Source organism: Corvus cornix, chromosome 1 (assembly GCF_000738735.6).
Source record: "Corvus cornix cornix isolate S_Up_H32 chromosome 1, ASM73873v5, whole genome shotgun sequence".
Classification (NCBI taxonomy): Eukaryota; Metazoa; Chordata; class Aves; order Passeriformes; family Corvidae; genus Corvus; species Corvus cornix.
The window spans coordinates 16,931,476-16,948,050 of NC_046332.1; the positions used below are offsets into that span (position 1 = coordinate 16,931,476).

The 16,575-nt window shown below is 38.5% G+C and overlaps 1 protein-coding gene across 2 annotated transcripts in view; it reads right to left on the minus strand.

Moving 5' to 3' along the window:
- Nucleotides 1-340: 340 nt before the first annotated feature.
- MAP3K7CL (MAP3K7 C-terminal like) overlaps nt 341-16,575 on the minus strand; it is a 28,492-nt gene continuing 12,257 nt past the window's right edge. For both annotated transcript variants that reach the window (XM_039568452.1, XM_039568446.1), the window contains exons 4-5: nt 11,202-11,317; nt 341-1,780 (exon numbers count right to left, since the gene is read on the minus strand). In XM_039568452.1, coding sequence (XP_039424386.1) covers nt 1,600-1,780; nt 11,202-11,317 — 297 coding nt within the window. In that variant the 3' untranslated portion in view covers nt 341-1,599. The remainder of the gene's footprint in view (nt 1,781-11,201; nt 11,318-16,575) is intronic.

Here is a 16,575-nt window from a genome sequence, read left to right on the forward strand (position 1 = left end):
TTTTTTTTTCCTCTTCAACTTCCACAAGGTACAGGGAAAATGGGATCCTCAGATAATAAGGAAAGAGGAATAAATACAGTGTTATATGGCTCAGGAGCATCCCAGCAGGAAGTGCGTGCCTCAAGAATGGTGATTTCCCAGGTACAGCAAGAAGCAGTGCCAGGTTTGGATGGTGACGCTGCCCTGGTGGCTCAGGAGGAGAAGTGGAAACAAGGTTGTCCTCTCTGGCTACCTCTTCATGCTCTCCTGCTGCAGTGCCAGGTGCTTGGAGTAACGCAGAGCCAGTTTTCACACCTGTGCTGCAGGGAATACTGTAGGCAATTAGCACAGAACAATAACGGGCAGCTTGTCATTCTTTATTTGTCCCCTTTGCTGCCAGGAATTGTTCTGATTAACATCAAATTCCATTTTCATAATAGATCAGTGATAACAATCAAAGCTAAAGTTCTGGTGGAAATCTTAAGTTCATAGTTTTCAGTTACTAAGACACATTTCAGTACTAATAACACATTAAGTTGAATTCCAAGCTCATGAAGATGTGACAAGCTGCATCTGTCAAGCAGAGTTTAAAATACAAGGTAATCTGAGAACATTCAGAACATAAAAGGGCTTTTCTACATCAACTTTTAATGAAAAACTGCTGTATGAATAGAAATTGAAGTATAACAAAGATTTTTCAGTTGATCTAAGAAAATAAAGGGATAAATAGAGCAAGTAAAACTGACATTTTACTTCCCGGTTATTTGTGTATCACGGAACTCCTGTCCATACTTACAGCCACTTATGTTTCAAAACAGACCAGAAAATAAGAACAAAAGATCCTCATAACAATTTTACTGACATAGTCTCAGTTGAAACTATGATGAAACTATAATTCTTACAATAATTTTTCATTCCTTGCATGCCAAAAGTACAACAAAAAGGCTCTCAAGTAATCTTTACACTTGAGGAAGGTAAGTTTGATCTCATATGTTTGCTTTTAATTTTATAACTTGCAAATTATCACTGGCAGTGCATTTATTTGATAAAAAATGATTTTGTTACTTCAACTTTAAATGTGAAATTTCTCAGATTTTATACAACAGTGTGAAGTTGACATGAAATATAATTTTTACCAGTGAGGAGATCTGCTTCAAGATAACTTCCAAACACTTTAGGCATGAGGAAAAATAATTTAAAAAGAGTTCACCAAACTAAAATTAACATGCATCTATTCCATATATTAATATTGTCCCTGCTGTATGCCTTAGTATGATCCAAATTTCCAGCACAGAGACTATTTATATAATTTTCTAGTGTGTCCATATCTTCTTAAATTGGAAGAAATATGTTTAGAAAAGAAACCTGATCCACTAGAACATATAATGGGGATAGATTAACTTCAATTACATTACTTGAAATAAAACATCCATTATATAATGGATGAAATATCCATTATATTAAGCTACTGGGTGGCAAGCATTGAATCAAATATAGACTTCTACATACTCTGTATCTGTAGTAAAGTGTTGCAACATATTAAACAGATCTTTATTTTAAAATCTCTTTCCAACACAGGAACAATCCTGTATGAACTGCCTCACATGAGCTAGTTGGGAGTTATGAGGAACCCTGTCTTTTTTGGTACTGTATTCTGAGCTTTTCCAGTTGCTCCACGCACTGCGTCTGGGCCAGCTTCAGTGTTCGGTTCTCCTCTGTCAGTTCTGCATACTCCTTAGCCAGCTGAGCAGCATCCATGCTTTCTTTTTCCACTTGTTCCAGTCTGGCAATCAGCTCTTTTCTGATGATTATGAAAAAAAACCCCAAATATTAAAAATAACAGTAGGCAAAAATTTGTTGTCATGTGTTAGGTCAAAGATGGGCTGTGGGTTGTTAACTTACTTTGTATTACTTGAACTTGTGTGAAACAAGGACCTAGAAAATTAATTTTTTAGAGTCCTGCTTTTTCCCTTTAAAAGATGAAGCTTCCAAAATCTCTGATAGGTTTGCTGTTCAGTGACCAAACCTGAAAAATGCTGTGTTCATGTGTCTGTATTTGGGACTGCTCAGCAGAAGAGAAGGCTTTGGGAAGACCTTAGAGCCCCTTCCCGTACCAAATGGGGCTCCAACAGAGCTGGAGAGGGACTCCTCACACAGGTGACAAGACATGGGAATGGCTTTAAACTGAAAGAAAGCAGGGTGAAATGGGATATTGGGAAGAAATTCTTCCCTGTGAGGGTGGTGAGGCCCTGGCAGAGGTTGCCCAAAACCCGTGGTTGCCCTGTCCCTGGAACTGTTCAAGGCCAGGTTGGATGGGGCTTGGAGCAACCAGTCTAGTGGCAAGTGTCCCTGCCCATGGCAGGGAGTGGAACTGGATGAGCTTTGAGGTCCCTCCCAATCCAAACCATTCTATTGATTGCATGATTCTGTGATTTCTAACGTCAGTAAGAGCTGAACATGCAGTTCATGGTGGAGCATCAAGTTCCTGGAGATGTCTTGCTAATACTTTGCCAGAAGAATAACAATTTATTTTTCTCTTGATACCAGATATCATTGAAAGAGAGCGAGGTGTTTTTGTTTGGTTGGTTAGATTTATCAGTAAGTTCTGTGAAGTGTGCCTGGTTTCCTTTTCTCTACTACAGACAAATCCAGTCAGTAAGTACTAGGCACTGAATCTGAACTACATCTATTGTTTCTATAATGTGTTTAGGCTTAGACCTTAGCCCTGCTGCTGAGGAAGAGTGATATAGCTGCAAACCTGACCCTTCCTGGTCTTCTTAAGTGGAGACACAGGAGGATTTAAGCTGTGGCTTCTTTTGGATGGACTCACACAGTGCCCTGTATGCCCAGAGCTGGCCAGGAGCCGGAGTTTCCTGTATAGTATCAACTGAAATTACCTCAGCACAAGTTAAGATAAAAGAGGTCTTAAAACACACTTAAGGCATGAGTAATTCACTGAGTATCTAATTGCTCTCCCCTTAGTCACCCACCAGGCTAGCCTGGCCTCTGGGCTTTTTTTTTCCCTTTAAGTCGAAAATTCGTTACAGGAAGTCCCTTCTAAAAGGTTCTTTTGATCATTCTATCTCAGAGATTAGTTAATCTTTTAACTGTTCATAGCCCTGTGACTTTATTTTTCAGTCATGTCAAAACAATGCTTGTAGATCATCAGTGGGAAGTTGTTAATGCCTTCATAGTGGATAGATTTCACTGCAGTCCTTAAAGGAGCCCTCTTGTCAGGCTAGACCAATGCTTTCAGACAGGAAATTCCTACAGATCAGGAATTCTATTCCCACAGGTCAGAGTATTCATGAAAAGAGAACATTTCTGTGTTTGCTGATCACTTATGTTACTTGTAGTTGCAAAGCTACCACTTAGAGCAGGAAAACTGTAAATCTTGCTTTTGAAAAACACTTCTGTCTGACCTTCTTTTAGGATCAGTTTGACCTTCCTCTGTCTTTACTGCAGCTTTCAGTGATAGCATGTGTGCCCATGGTTTAGTTGACTGTTTACAGTCACAGTTACCGCAGTTCAAAGAGTCACAAGTTAGAAGAGACCCTTGGCACAGCCATTTCTACCAACTGTGCTTCCCTTAGATAAAAAATAAAAGGAAAAAAAGAGAGAAGAGTTAGCAACTGTTACAGAAATTTTAATTCATCTCAAAAAGGCAGCATATAGGCACCCTCCTATATGATGTCTTTGTTTTCTACTACTGAGGTAATGCAGCTATGCTGCAGCAAAGCCTCTTCTTTTTCCTTTCACCAGGTGACAGGTGCATTCAATTAGGCTTTTGAGAGAAAACATCAAAAGGGTATTTTTGCTCAGTAGCATTCTGTTTACATTTAACACAACATAGCTGTACAAGTTTTAAACACAGCAAGCCACTAAGAGTTTCATTTCTCTGTGGCTGCGCCATTCTAGATCAACCAATTTTCATAGAGGGCAAGACAGTCTTGCTAGACAGCTCTTATTCATGGGCCAGAGGCCATGGAGGAATGATTTAATGTGGGAAATACATTCAGGGACAATGAGGTTTTACAACTCCAGTTGCCTTTTTTTTTTTTTTTCCCCAGTCTCTCTGGACTTTCTCTGGAAGACTTTTGTCTCTGGAGAGCAAATCAGAACTTCTGCAATATTTCTTTGCAATTACTCTCTGGTGCAATGTTGGACTGAAGGGCTAAATTAAGTTCTTTCAAATTACAGATTGTTAAATCAGAAGTGTCCAAACAAATGAATTCAGAATCATTCTTCCTTACTTTTCTTACACTCATGAGCTTCTTAAAAGGGAGATGCAGTGAACACACTAATAGGTAATCAGCATCTTAAAAGCAGGTGGGGACTTTCAGTACTTGAAAAGGAATGGTACTGACTGCTCTGGACTTGAGCCAGGAGAGGCACAGAAAGGCAACGTGTAAACTCAGACAGCTCTATTAATGAATGTCAGTCCTGATTTGATGACATTCTGTGCAGGCATGGCTTTCATGCTGCTCTCCAGTAATACTCAAGTAGCACAGATAACTTCCCTCCCCCCTCCCCAGGATTTAGCTTTGCTAGCAAACAAACTCTAAGTGCATTAAAATCAAAATATACTTATTGCTGTAGTCCACACTCTCGTACCTCCCTCACAGAAAGCAATTTCCTTGCACTGAGGTAGTAAAATTGCCCACTTCTGAGTCAGCAGAACCTACTTACTCCCTTCCCATCAGGATCAACACCTGTTTGTGGGATAGGGTGATGTTTCAGGCTAATACTGTCAGCTTGCCACAGATCTAAAATTAGAGTACCAGGGAATTGCTAAATGTTATGAATGGTGTAGTTTACGGAGCTCACAAAAGGATGAGGACAGTAACTAACATTTACATCTGATCTAATCCAAGATTTGAACTTAGCTTTCAGAGGTTAGAGAACACCATACTAAGCTCTTGCACCATCTAGACTTTGTTGTGGATGCTTAATAAATAGATGTAGCACTGTGTAATCTGTGTTTTCTGTTAATGGTTACTCCAAGTTTAAATATTAACGGTATTGATAAGGTATTTTCTAAACTAGTGCTGAGGTACTCAAAGCTTTGAGACAATCTGTAACTTGCACTTGAAGTGTTCTTTTTTGGGGAGGGGTTTGGGAGGCAACATTAGTGATTTGCATCATAAACCAATAAACCATAAGCCATGCCCAAACAGGAGAAAAGCACGCATGGTCTTAGCGAAATTATTTCTCTTGTTCTGGCCTTAATGACTGAACATGCAGAGAACAGAGCTCCTTAACACTCATATTCACAAGGAATAAATACAAAGAAAAGTGACAGACTAAGCAGATAACTGTCTGCAGATGAGTGTATTTAGAAATGGACTGGACACAAGGAAAACAGTTTCCAGAATACAAAGAATCAGATTTGTCTTTCCCCCATTGTGAACAAGGTATCCAGGATCATGCATCTGTGGCAGTACAGTATCTTCCCCGACAACTGGTGTGTACTGGTGGCCATAAGGTCATTTTCTCTTCCCATATTTGGCATGGCTTTCCCATAATGGGGAATTATGACACACTGTAAGGTAACTGCTGTCTGAGGAGATTGTCCTTGCATGTTCAAAGTCTACTAATTAATCTAAAAACAACATCACTAAAGACATTAAACTTTGCTTTAATGTAAATGTGTCTCAGATGCCAACACATAAAAGGTCAGAGAATGACAGAAAAGTTTGAGTTGGAAAGGACCTTCCAAAGGCAAGAACACTTCCTTTAGAAGAGGACGTCTCCGTATTAGAAAAGCTGTAATTTAATTTCTAGTATTTGGCAAGTAACATATATTTTGCATACATGTGAGATGATGAAAAAACAGGTCTAGAATGCAAAAAATTACTGAGCTAAAAGGTTGCCTTTAAGGTTTATGCCAATCTTTTTCTGAAGTACCTGGAAGTCTGAAAACAACTTGTCTTCACAATGTTGAGAAAGACACTCAAGAAACAGTGTACCTGGAGAAATCCTCTAGACTAAAAAGCTTAGAAACAGTCCTACAGTCATGAGAGCAAGCTAAAACATAAGAAAGGCTCCCACAAAATTAAGCAGGCATCTCCACTGTATGTCATTTGCCAAGAGAGCCACTGGGATCCTGGATTTTATCAGAAATAGTGTGTCCAGCAGGACCAGGGCAGTGACTGTTCCCCTGTGCTGGGCACTGCTGAGGCCGCACCTCAAGTCCTGAGTCCTGTTCTGGGCCTCTCACTACCAGAGAGACATTGAGGGGCTGGAGGGTGTCCAGAGAAGGGAATGGAGCTGGGGAAGGGTCTGGAGCACCAGCAGCAGCTGAAGGAGCTGGGGGGGCTCAGCCTGGCAAAAAGGAGGCTCAGGGGGACCTTCTCACTCTCCACAACTCCCTGACAGGAGGGTGGAGCCAGGTGGGGGCCAGGCTCTGTTCCCAGGGAACAAGGGACAGGGTGAGAGGAAATGGCCTAAAGTTGTGCCAGGGGAGGTTCAGATTAGATATCAGGAAAAAACTTTTTAATTGAAAGGTTTGTCAAGCACTGTAATGGGCTGCTCAGGGAAGTGGTGGAGTCACCATCCCTGGAGGTGTTAAAAAAACACGTGGAGGTGGCACTTGAGGACACAGTTTAATGGTGAACAAAGAGGTGGTGCTGGGTTGGTGGTTGGACTTGATGATCCTAAAGGTCTTTTCCAACCTTAACAATTCTATGATTCTGTGTCTACTGTAATGTGTAAAAGAAGGAAAAGAAATCATATCCATGGCCAAGAAAAAGAATGATCCTAAACCAGGTGGTGATCAAATGATATTTTCTGTAGAGTTATATTAGAATTGTCTGGGGGAGGAAAAAGAGATAATCAGCCAGTGCTAAGAATATAAGATAGAGCTAGCAACCATGGCAACTCTAATATTTAACTACATAATCCAGGGTCATTATCTAGTAATAGCAATATAACAAGTGCTCAAAATAACCAGCCATCCCATCCCTTTCACCCAAAGTTAGATACCCAAAACCATCTGTTATGGAAATACGTGTGTGTTTCTGGAACATAAATTAAATTACATTCTGTGCCCTAAATGTGGTGTGTTCTCGCTTCCACACCCTTTTCTTTTATTTTCAAGCATGTCTCCCATTCCAGAGTGTTTTTTTCCCCTTGTACTACGTATTGCTGGCATAAATGTGAAGAGTTTGAGTGAAGATAGCAAACAAAGCTATGATTAAATTAGCAAAAAAATCTACCCAATGTACTTTCAAATTCTTGCTTCCTTTTTTGTTCTTGAGTAACTTCTTTTCCTTTCCTTATTTGCTTTGTCCTTTGATTTTCCCTTTTTTGAAACTGCAACCTCTTTTTCTCTTTGGCATTTCCCATTTTCCTGTGAAATTCTTGTCATCTTCTCTCCCACTGCCAGCCTAGTACATTTTCTTGCCATCTATATTGCACAAAAGAAAAACTAAGTAAGCTTTGTTCTTGCCTTGATGAAAAGCAACCCTTGTCATTTCACTTCACTGACTTTTTACTTTGTCCATACTCAATGTTCACATTACAAGTCAAGCTAAGCAGAAGTAAAAGCCTTTGAAAATTTGTAAAAGATTCAATGTTTTTCACTATTTATAAAACAATATTTTTCAACTTTCTATTTCTTAAAAAACCCCCATATATATATATAAAAATATACCTGCATGTATTATTTCATGTATGAAAGGTTACACTGAACTTTGGTGGTTGGAACAAAAATTGTTTAAAGTAGAATTATCTCTATTCCTTTTTTTTTTTTTTTGCTAAAAAGCTCTAATACTTGTACAGATATTTATGTCAGGTTAATATTATTTCTTCCTCCTAGCCAACAAATAAAAATATTTGTGCAATCAATTTTCTGCTTTTTTCCTGTCAGTCACAGCCTTCAGCATTCTGTGTGTACTATCAGCAGATACCACAGGTACAGAAGCTGCCAGGTGGGACTTGCCATTGGAATGACACAAGTGAATTGATCTGTGGAGAGAAGTTGGGAGCACTGGCAAGGGTACCATCCAACAGCACTTGTGATTGCCTTTGATAAAAATGTACACTGAAAAATGTACACTATAAAAGCTGTTTGTTCCCATTACAAGGGATGAAAATTGATCACCGTCCATTTTATCAAAATAGTATTTAAGAGAAATAGACAATAGATAGCAGGTGTAGTAGGCAATTGGGAATCTTCGTTTCCATACATTCAAATTCAAATGTAGAAGAAGATGACCACAGCAGGGGCGAATTTTAGAAAACTGTAAACTCCATGTTTTCAATTTGATTATAAATCAAAAGCTTGTGCATCTCATCAGACTTTTTAGACAAGTTAAAGCATCCTTCCCTTCTAAAAATGGAATACTCAATACTTCCAGCGATGGGGCAGCCAGGGCTCTCTGGGAAACCATTTCCAGTGCCCCAACATCCTCACGGGGGAGAATTTCTTCCTAATATCCAATCCAAACCTACTCTCTATTGGTTTAAAACCATTTTGCCTTGTCCTATCTCTACATGCCCTTGTAAATAGTCTCTCTCCATCTTTCTTGCAGGCTCCTTTCAGGTAGTGAAAGGCCACAGTTGCAAGGTGCATATATAAGTATATACACACATAAGTATATACATGCATATATATATATATATACACACACAGTGCAAAACATGCATGCCACCCCAGCCATTCTAATCCACTCTTCATTCAGTATATGCTACCCCCTAAACTACTTTTAACTCTCAAACTGTAAGTGCTGATAATGTTTTTAGACATCAATCCGTGAACACTAGAGCAAAACTCTTTTACTTCTCACTTACTCTGTTGCCTCCACACTTATACTCCCTTTCTATCTAGCTTTAGATAAAAATCAAGGCTAACGTGTTCAGGTTTGTTTGCTTACATGTATGTAAAGTTACACATGTCCTAATAACTTTCTAATCCACCTTTCAATTTCAACCAAACTTCATGTGGTAAAGAGGTCCCAGTTAGTTTCTGGAGGGTTTAATAAAAACAGACTGCTACAGAAAGGAAAGATAGCCCATGGGGGAAAGGCAGTCTCATGAGACCTGCTCCAAAATACTACAAAATGGATAATCTGCTTGGATGGAAGAGTTATAAACAGTCCACATCTGGAGAAAAAACACCTTCAGCTGGCACTTGCAGCTTGTTAAACCTCAAAATCAGGCAACCACAGTGCACCAGTCTGTAGGAAATTAAACGTCTTTGATCCCAGTGTGGTAGGATCACTTTTTCAGATTAAAACACATGGGAGATGTGAAAAGTGCTGCCATGATATTTGTCATGTTTAGGCACTTCACAGCTATACAGCATGTGAACATAAGGCAGCAAATATGTAATTAGAAGGTACATAAGACTCACAATAATATAATTCCATTTGTTGCCTTATTCAGCCATTCTTAACATATGTTTATGGGAGCATGGAATTCACAGAACAGGTTCAGCAAAGATAGCAGTGGTGGAAGCCTCCTGACATTGTTCCACTGTTGACATTCATTGGTGGAATGAAGGAAAATGCCAGCCTGAAGCCCTTTAATTCATCCAGGACAAGCACCACTGAGAGGCTGACCTCTGGGCTCAGAAGCTGATTAGGATAGTTGTGAGTTCAGGTAAACAATTATGTGCATCTACCTGCCGTTCTCAAGAAGCAAACCATTTCTAAGTTAGCTAGTACCACACATTTATCGATTAAAAAAATTGCATTCAAACAGCAATGTTTTTTTAATTCCAGAAAGTGCAAAAATATAAATGAATGTCTCATTTTCATGGCTCCAAGCATTCTTCATAAATAGGCATAACTGATTCAGGGATGTGCCAATAATAATAATAATGGATTTATATTAGACTCTAAACCCCAAATGATTTAAGGCTACCTTTGGAGTTTATACAACTAAAGTCAAGCACTTAAACAACCATTTAATATTTTATATTGTGCTTGGATTTTCAGAGTAGACAAAGACATGTGGTTTCCACTGAATTGATTGCCAAATACATATGTGAGCAGCTTATATTAGACAACCAAATTTGAAAAATCATTGCAAATTTTTAATGATTAATTATCTTCTAATATTTTTTAAAATACCAATTACTTTTGATTGGCCTAGTTCAATTCATGATGGATCAAATGGAAACACTGCAAAATGATGAATCAAATGCAAAATGCATTTTTCCATGACATTGGACATCTTCTTTTTTAGCTTTTGTTCCAGTCTGGCAGCATCTGAGTGCCACACCAGGTCCTTCAGTGGAAGGGGATTTGCAGTGGGAAACTTCAACTAGCTTTGACACTTCAGGCAAAAAGTAACTATATTGTGCCTATAGCCATCAACCCGGATAAAGACATCTCACTTTCTTACGCTGCATAGTTTGGATTCAGGGAGTTCTTTGGCTGTCTTGTAAGACTACAGGATTTTAACATTTTCCCTCCCATCATCTTGTTTCTGCAGCTGAAGATTCCTACCTCACAAAAACATGTTTACTAATATTGTCAAGTATTTGAAGCCTAAATGAGGATCCATTATGTTCTTCATTAAAGCATGCAAAGTTTATTGAAAAAAACCTAAAATTGAAAAGGGGACCTGTACCAGCTGAACTGGATTGTTATATGACCTAGAGGCTGTCAATGAAGGATTTAAGGGACATCCACAAAGCTGAGGGCCCAGAGCCCTTAGTGGCCTCAGTTGATCTTACAGAGCAATGGCCAACTTGTACTCTACTGTAACCATCAGGCAGAGGCATGAAATCATAGAATCATAGAATGGCTTGGGTTAGAAGGGACCCCAAAGATAATCCAGTTCCAACCCCCTGCCACAGGCAGGGAACACCTTCCACTAGGCCAGATTGTTCCAAGCCCTGTCCAGCCTGGCCTTGAATACTTCCAGGGATGGCACAGCCACAGCTTCTCTGGGCAGCCTGTGCCAGGGCTTCACCACCCTCACAGGGAAGAATTTCTTCCCAATATCCCATCTAGCCCTGCCCTCTGGCAGTGGGAAGCCATTCCCCCTTGTCCAGTCACTCCAGGCCCTTATAAGTAGTCTCTCTCCATCTTTCTTGTAGGCTTCCTTCAGATACTGGAAGGCCACAATTACAAGGTATGTATAAATAAGTATATACATATATAAGTGTATATGTATATAAGGTCAGAAAATACAGTGTTAAACCTTCATGTTTCAAACATGGTTTTACAAAGAGAATATACAACAGTAAATCCTTTGGGAAAGCTACTCACTTTCTTTCTTCCAGCAGGGCAATTTCTTTCTTGACCTCATTGTACTCTTCTGCTATTTTGCAGTGCTGTTTATACACCTGCATAGATTCCTTAGAGTCATGACAAGGAGGCAGAGGCTTTAAGAAAAAAAAAGAAGAAAAAAACCCCACTGTTTTTGAATGAAATATTAGTTAAAACCCCACATATTTTGAAATATACAGTATTTATCTAAATTCCTGTGAGAATACCTAAAGAATTTGTTCCCTTAACTGCAGGATATGGCCAGCTACTCCTAGTGATGGCCTTTCATGGAAGGAAAAAGCCCAGAATAGTTCCCTGCATATGTGTAAAACTTCAAACATTGTAAGAATTTTCAGAACTCTCCTTGTCAGCTTTGCAAAATATCTCTGAAGATTTTTCAAATAAGGATTTCTCCCTTACCTCCCTCTTTTTCAGCTAGAGTGATATGTAAATGCTAAAGCTGATGCATTGGTCAGACCTATCACACACATCTTTTCACTGCAGGAAATGATATCATTGCAGCAAGATCAGCCTTTTTTCAACGCACACTGAATGTAATAAATATGCCAAATAAAACCAATCTGTCCTAGGACTCCTCATGTGAATTTCATCAAAGTTCTTGAAAGTACATTTTGGTTAAATGTAGGCGCTTTTTGCTCCTTAAAAAAGAATGCATCTTAATTCAGGCTTCAGGCTTGACTGTCACATTTTGGTCATAACACTTTCAGGAAGTATTTTTAAGTTATTCATCATGAATCTATTGACTGTAAATGAACTCCAAATAGCACGCTTGAGCCACGTGTTTGAAGTAAAAGGAAACACTTAAAATAGTTCCTTTACTGCCCAGTTAAATAATATCCAATCGAGTTATTAGATTATTAGTTAGTAGATTATTTTGCATTTCTTTCTGTTCTACCCTGACTCTTCCATGTAGTATAATATTCCCTTAATGACATTATTAGGAAAAGAAAAGCACAAGTAGTCGGACTTTTCCTATTTATGATCTTGTAATCCTTTGTTTTATCTAAACTGGAAATTTAAATTTTACTAAGCATATTCAGAGTCAAAGATTAAAAACATTTTTGTTCAGGAGACAGGGTAAACTGGCTTCAGACATAACCCAAATCACAGATGTAAGTAATATATGGACCTTGCAAGTACTTGTAGATGGTATGTGATTCCTCCCTGAAATTTTAACACAGACACTCATTTTCCATGTTCTAAATGTGAAACTGTTGCAGCAGAATTGTTTTGCAGCACATTGTTTCATCCTCCTTGATCTTGGAGATTTTGGGAACCCAAGGAAAAGGACAGCTCATTACTTGATGAATCTAATCCCTAGAAAAGGGCTTTTAATTGCATTTCAATGTGGATGAGCAGTAGCACCATTCATATAGCTACCCAAATAATAAGCATAAATTTAACAAGACTGAATATAGAAGTCTCAGTGCTCTAATCCAAGAATGCAGGGATGAGCCAAAGCAGCATCTCTGCTATCTACCAGAGATCAGCCACCAACAAGTGCGTCACAATAAAACAATTTTGAACAGTACCAAAGGGAAAGTCCCCAAACAGTGATACTTCAAAAGAAAAACACAGCAAAAACAAAGCAAAAACCACCTTGGATTTGCTTCCAATTTAGTTTCTGCTAATCTAGCTGGTTTAAATCAGTTTAAAAATTAAAACAGTGTTCAGTTTCTATATTCCAGCTTCCCACTCAAAAGATATATATAGAGAGCTAAAAATTATCTAGTCATGCAGAAACTTAGTATCTAAGTCTCACTTAGAACCAGTTGCTGACTTTTAAACCCCTTCCTATTATTGTTTCCTCTTCAGTGAAGTTTTTTCTTACACTGATATTTTATCACTTAAATTAAACTTAAAACAAATTATACAATCAGTTTACTAATTTCTGTTAATAAAATTATTTTCAATTTGTCTGATGGTATTAAGCACTATATCAAGAACCTTTAAATTATTAGTGTATTTTTCTTTTAAACATAAATGTGATTATGTTTTCAAATGACTAGATAGAATATCATTGGATCATATCATAGAGTGGTTTGGGTTGGAAAGGACCTTCAAGAATATCTAGTTCTAGCCCCTTTGCCATGGGCAGGGACACTTTCCACTCAACCAGGTTGCTCCAAGCCCCATCCAACCTGGCCTTGAACACTTCCAGTCATGGAGCAGCTGGAACTGGAGAATTTGGTTTGCTCTTCTGTAATTTGAAGACTTCTAAGAAAGGTTTCAGAGATAGTATCTACAGCATCGATGAGTAATTTCTGGTCAGTAGGATATGAAACGGGCTTATTTAGAAAACACCTTCTACTGCAATAACATGGGAAAAGGAGAGATACAAATCTCCATTCCACCTGGAAGGACTTTTCTAAATGTCTGTGGCCAGGCAATGGGAAGTATTGCACATACTATCCAATGGCATTCCATGAAGTCTGTATAATATTTTTATGTTAAGAGATTGCTAGTTTACTGAGGTGACTAATTTCAGAAGGCCTTAATAAAATTCAATTTGCAGTATGGGGTATTTTTTACTCAGAAACAAACAGCCATACTTTAACTTCCTCTTAGGACAGCCTGAGCTTGCTACTTCATGAAGTACCTTGCCTGTCCATAAATTAATGTAAATAAAAGTATACCTGCTAGACAAGCAAAAAAACCCCTGCCAAAGTAAGTTGCATTAAATGGCAACAGTTGCTACTTTTCATCCTGTTCATTTCAGGCTCCAGTGTCATCCACCCTCATTTTCCTGTGCTGGCAAAATATGCACATGCAGCATCTCTGATTTTGCTCACAAAGCTAGTACAAAAGCTACAGCTGTGAGTTATACTGGTGGTCTATCCTATTACGCCTGATTTTCAACAAGGTCTGATTTTTCCTTGTATTTTGTTGAGTAACTCACTGTAACATTGATAAATGTTCTGCAGAATCCAGCAGGTAGACACTAAGAGATCCTCTTATAGACCATCCTGTAACTGCATGTATATATGTAGACCTTTACAAGACATATGCACTATTTATTTAGACTTTTGTTCAGAATCCAGATATGAAAGATGTTGGAAGATGACATGCAAAGGCAGTTCATGAAGAAATAGGAAATCACAGAATGGTTTGGGTTGGAATGGACCTGCTTTCCTTGTAGGAGAGGTGCTCGATTCCTCTAATAATCTGGTTGACCTCCTCTCTGCCTGCTTTTTAAGGCAGGTTGAAGGAGGTATTCTAAATAAAATCTTTGCTGGGGGGACACAGAATGACAGTTTTCAGGTTTGATTTTTTTTTTTTTTTGCTTCACTCATGTGACAAATTCTTTTGCCTTGCCATATGAATATCAGCATTCCCTATCCACAAAAGCTGTAGAGTTGACAGTGCCATTCAAGCGTTCAAAAACTTTAAAACAGTTGATTTTCTAATTCACTGAAGTTTATTTGCATTTACATGTTTGTTTAACTGTGGAAAAAAAATTAAAACTTTCTCCTGAAAAAGTTGAAGTTTCAAGAAAACAATGTATCAGGCAGTTTTTCCAGCTCATGTGAACTTGTCTAGAAGTCTTCAGCACTGGTCTAATTAAAGAGTGGTGTCTTGCTTTTTGCAAATTTGGTAACTTTCAGCTAAACTCTGCTGGAAAACTGGAAAATCCAATGCCAATGTTTTGAATGTGGCCTATGTTCATTATATGGCCTTGTGCACTCCTCTACGATGGAAAAAAACACATTGTGCCAAGCAAAAATAGCACATTGCAGCTACCTTTTGTTGTGCAACTGGAACTCTTCCACCAGTTTTAGATGTATCCTAAAATAGGTATCTGGTCTAGTCTAGTTTTACTATGAAAGTAAGCAGTTCTCTTTCATCCAAATAATTCAGGTCAACTGGATGAGAGCAATTGTGAGTTTTGCTCTCCTTCCTGGGAGATTTTCCATTCTTTTCTAACCTTAGTATGATGCTCTGACTTGGTGAACATGCATACATGTTAACATACATGCATAACATGGTCTTACATAATCTAAGACCAAAGTTATCACAGCAGCATTACAGGAGACATGCCAAGTTCATAGGCAATCAAATCTAATTATAGAGCACCACAGTGCTCTAGGAATTCTCATGGGAATCAATATATATTTCAAAAAAATATAGCATCCTCTTTAAAAACACAGTATACTTTTAAACTTTCTGAAATTAATTTATGTGTCTAACAAGAATCCTGGCATTCAGTAGAAGCAATTAAAGTTCCAGAGTAAACAAGGTTTCTGCTAAATGCTTATATCACACACAACACACTGCCACTTTCATAACTTTTCATTACATCTGTTATATGGGCATTCTCCACTAAAGCAAGAAAAACTATCCTTTGATTTAAAAAACTGATGTTATAAATGGTTGGAGCTTTTTCTCTGTTGCAGCAATTTTATAGCCATCTAACTACACAGATTTGTAATACAAAATGTGACATAAATGTCTCTCAAGCTCACAATTTCATGAGAGGAGTCCACAGAACCATATAATTGTTTTGTGTTGGAAAGGACTTTAAAGATCACCTTGTTCAAACTCCCAGCCGTGGACAGGGACACCTTCCACTAGACCAGGTTGTTCAGAGCCCCATCCAACCTGGTTTTGAAAGATAAAGAATTATAGAACACCCTGTGTATCCATATGTGACTTGTGTTCTTCCCTCTTCAGGATCCAGCTCTCAGCTAGAATAAAGACTTCGATGGAGAACAGAGAGATGAACTGAGCAAGTCACAGGAAGTGTTGGGACGGGACAGACAATGCAATGGGCATAGCAATGCAGGTACTTTACACTAGATACCCTCCTCTCCCTTCAGTGACCTAAACAAGGCCTTTCATGCTGATGTATGTTTCTAAATACAGCAGATAACCCGCAGTAAAGTGTCTGTCAGAGGGGCCACTATGCAGCTAATCAAGGAAGTGCCTTCCAAGGACCTGTCCAGCTTTTACACAAGGCAAAGGTTAAAGTTTCCCAGTGACAGAGTGACAAGTGTAACCAGCCTACCCTTGCTGCACTACCCACCAAATGGCTCACACACAGGAGGGGGGAAAAGACACCAAAGCCCAAATAAGCAGGTAATGCTTGTTAGTGGGAAGAGAATAATTTCCAATATTGCAAACAAAAGGAATTGAAAGCAAGAAATTAATTAATACGAGTTTTGTTTCACTGATAACTTAGCAGGAAGTTATTTTAGTTGTGGAGGTTTTTTTTAAGAATAAAGCTGCAAATATAGCTTAGCCATTCTGTTCTCATATGTAGGGCTTTCATGTCTGGTTGACCACATATCAGTTTTGATTTAGAGTAGTTGAGTTATTTTCTTACAAATTGCTTCTGGGAACATGTAGAAAAATG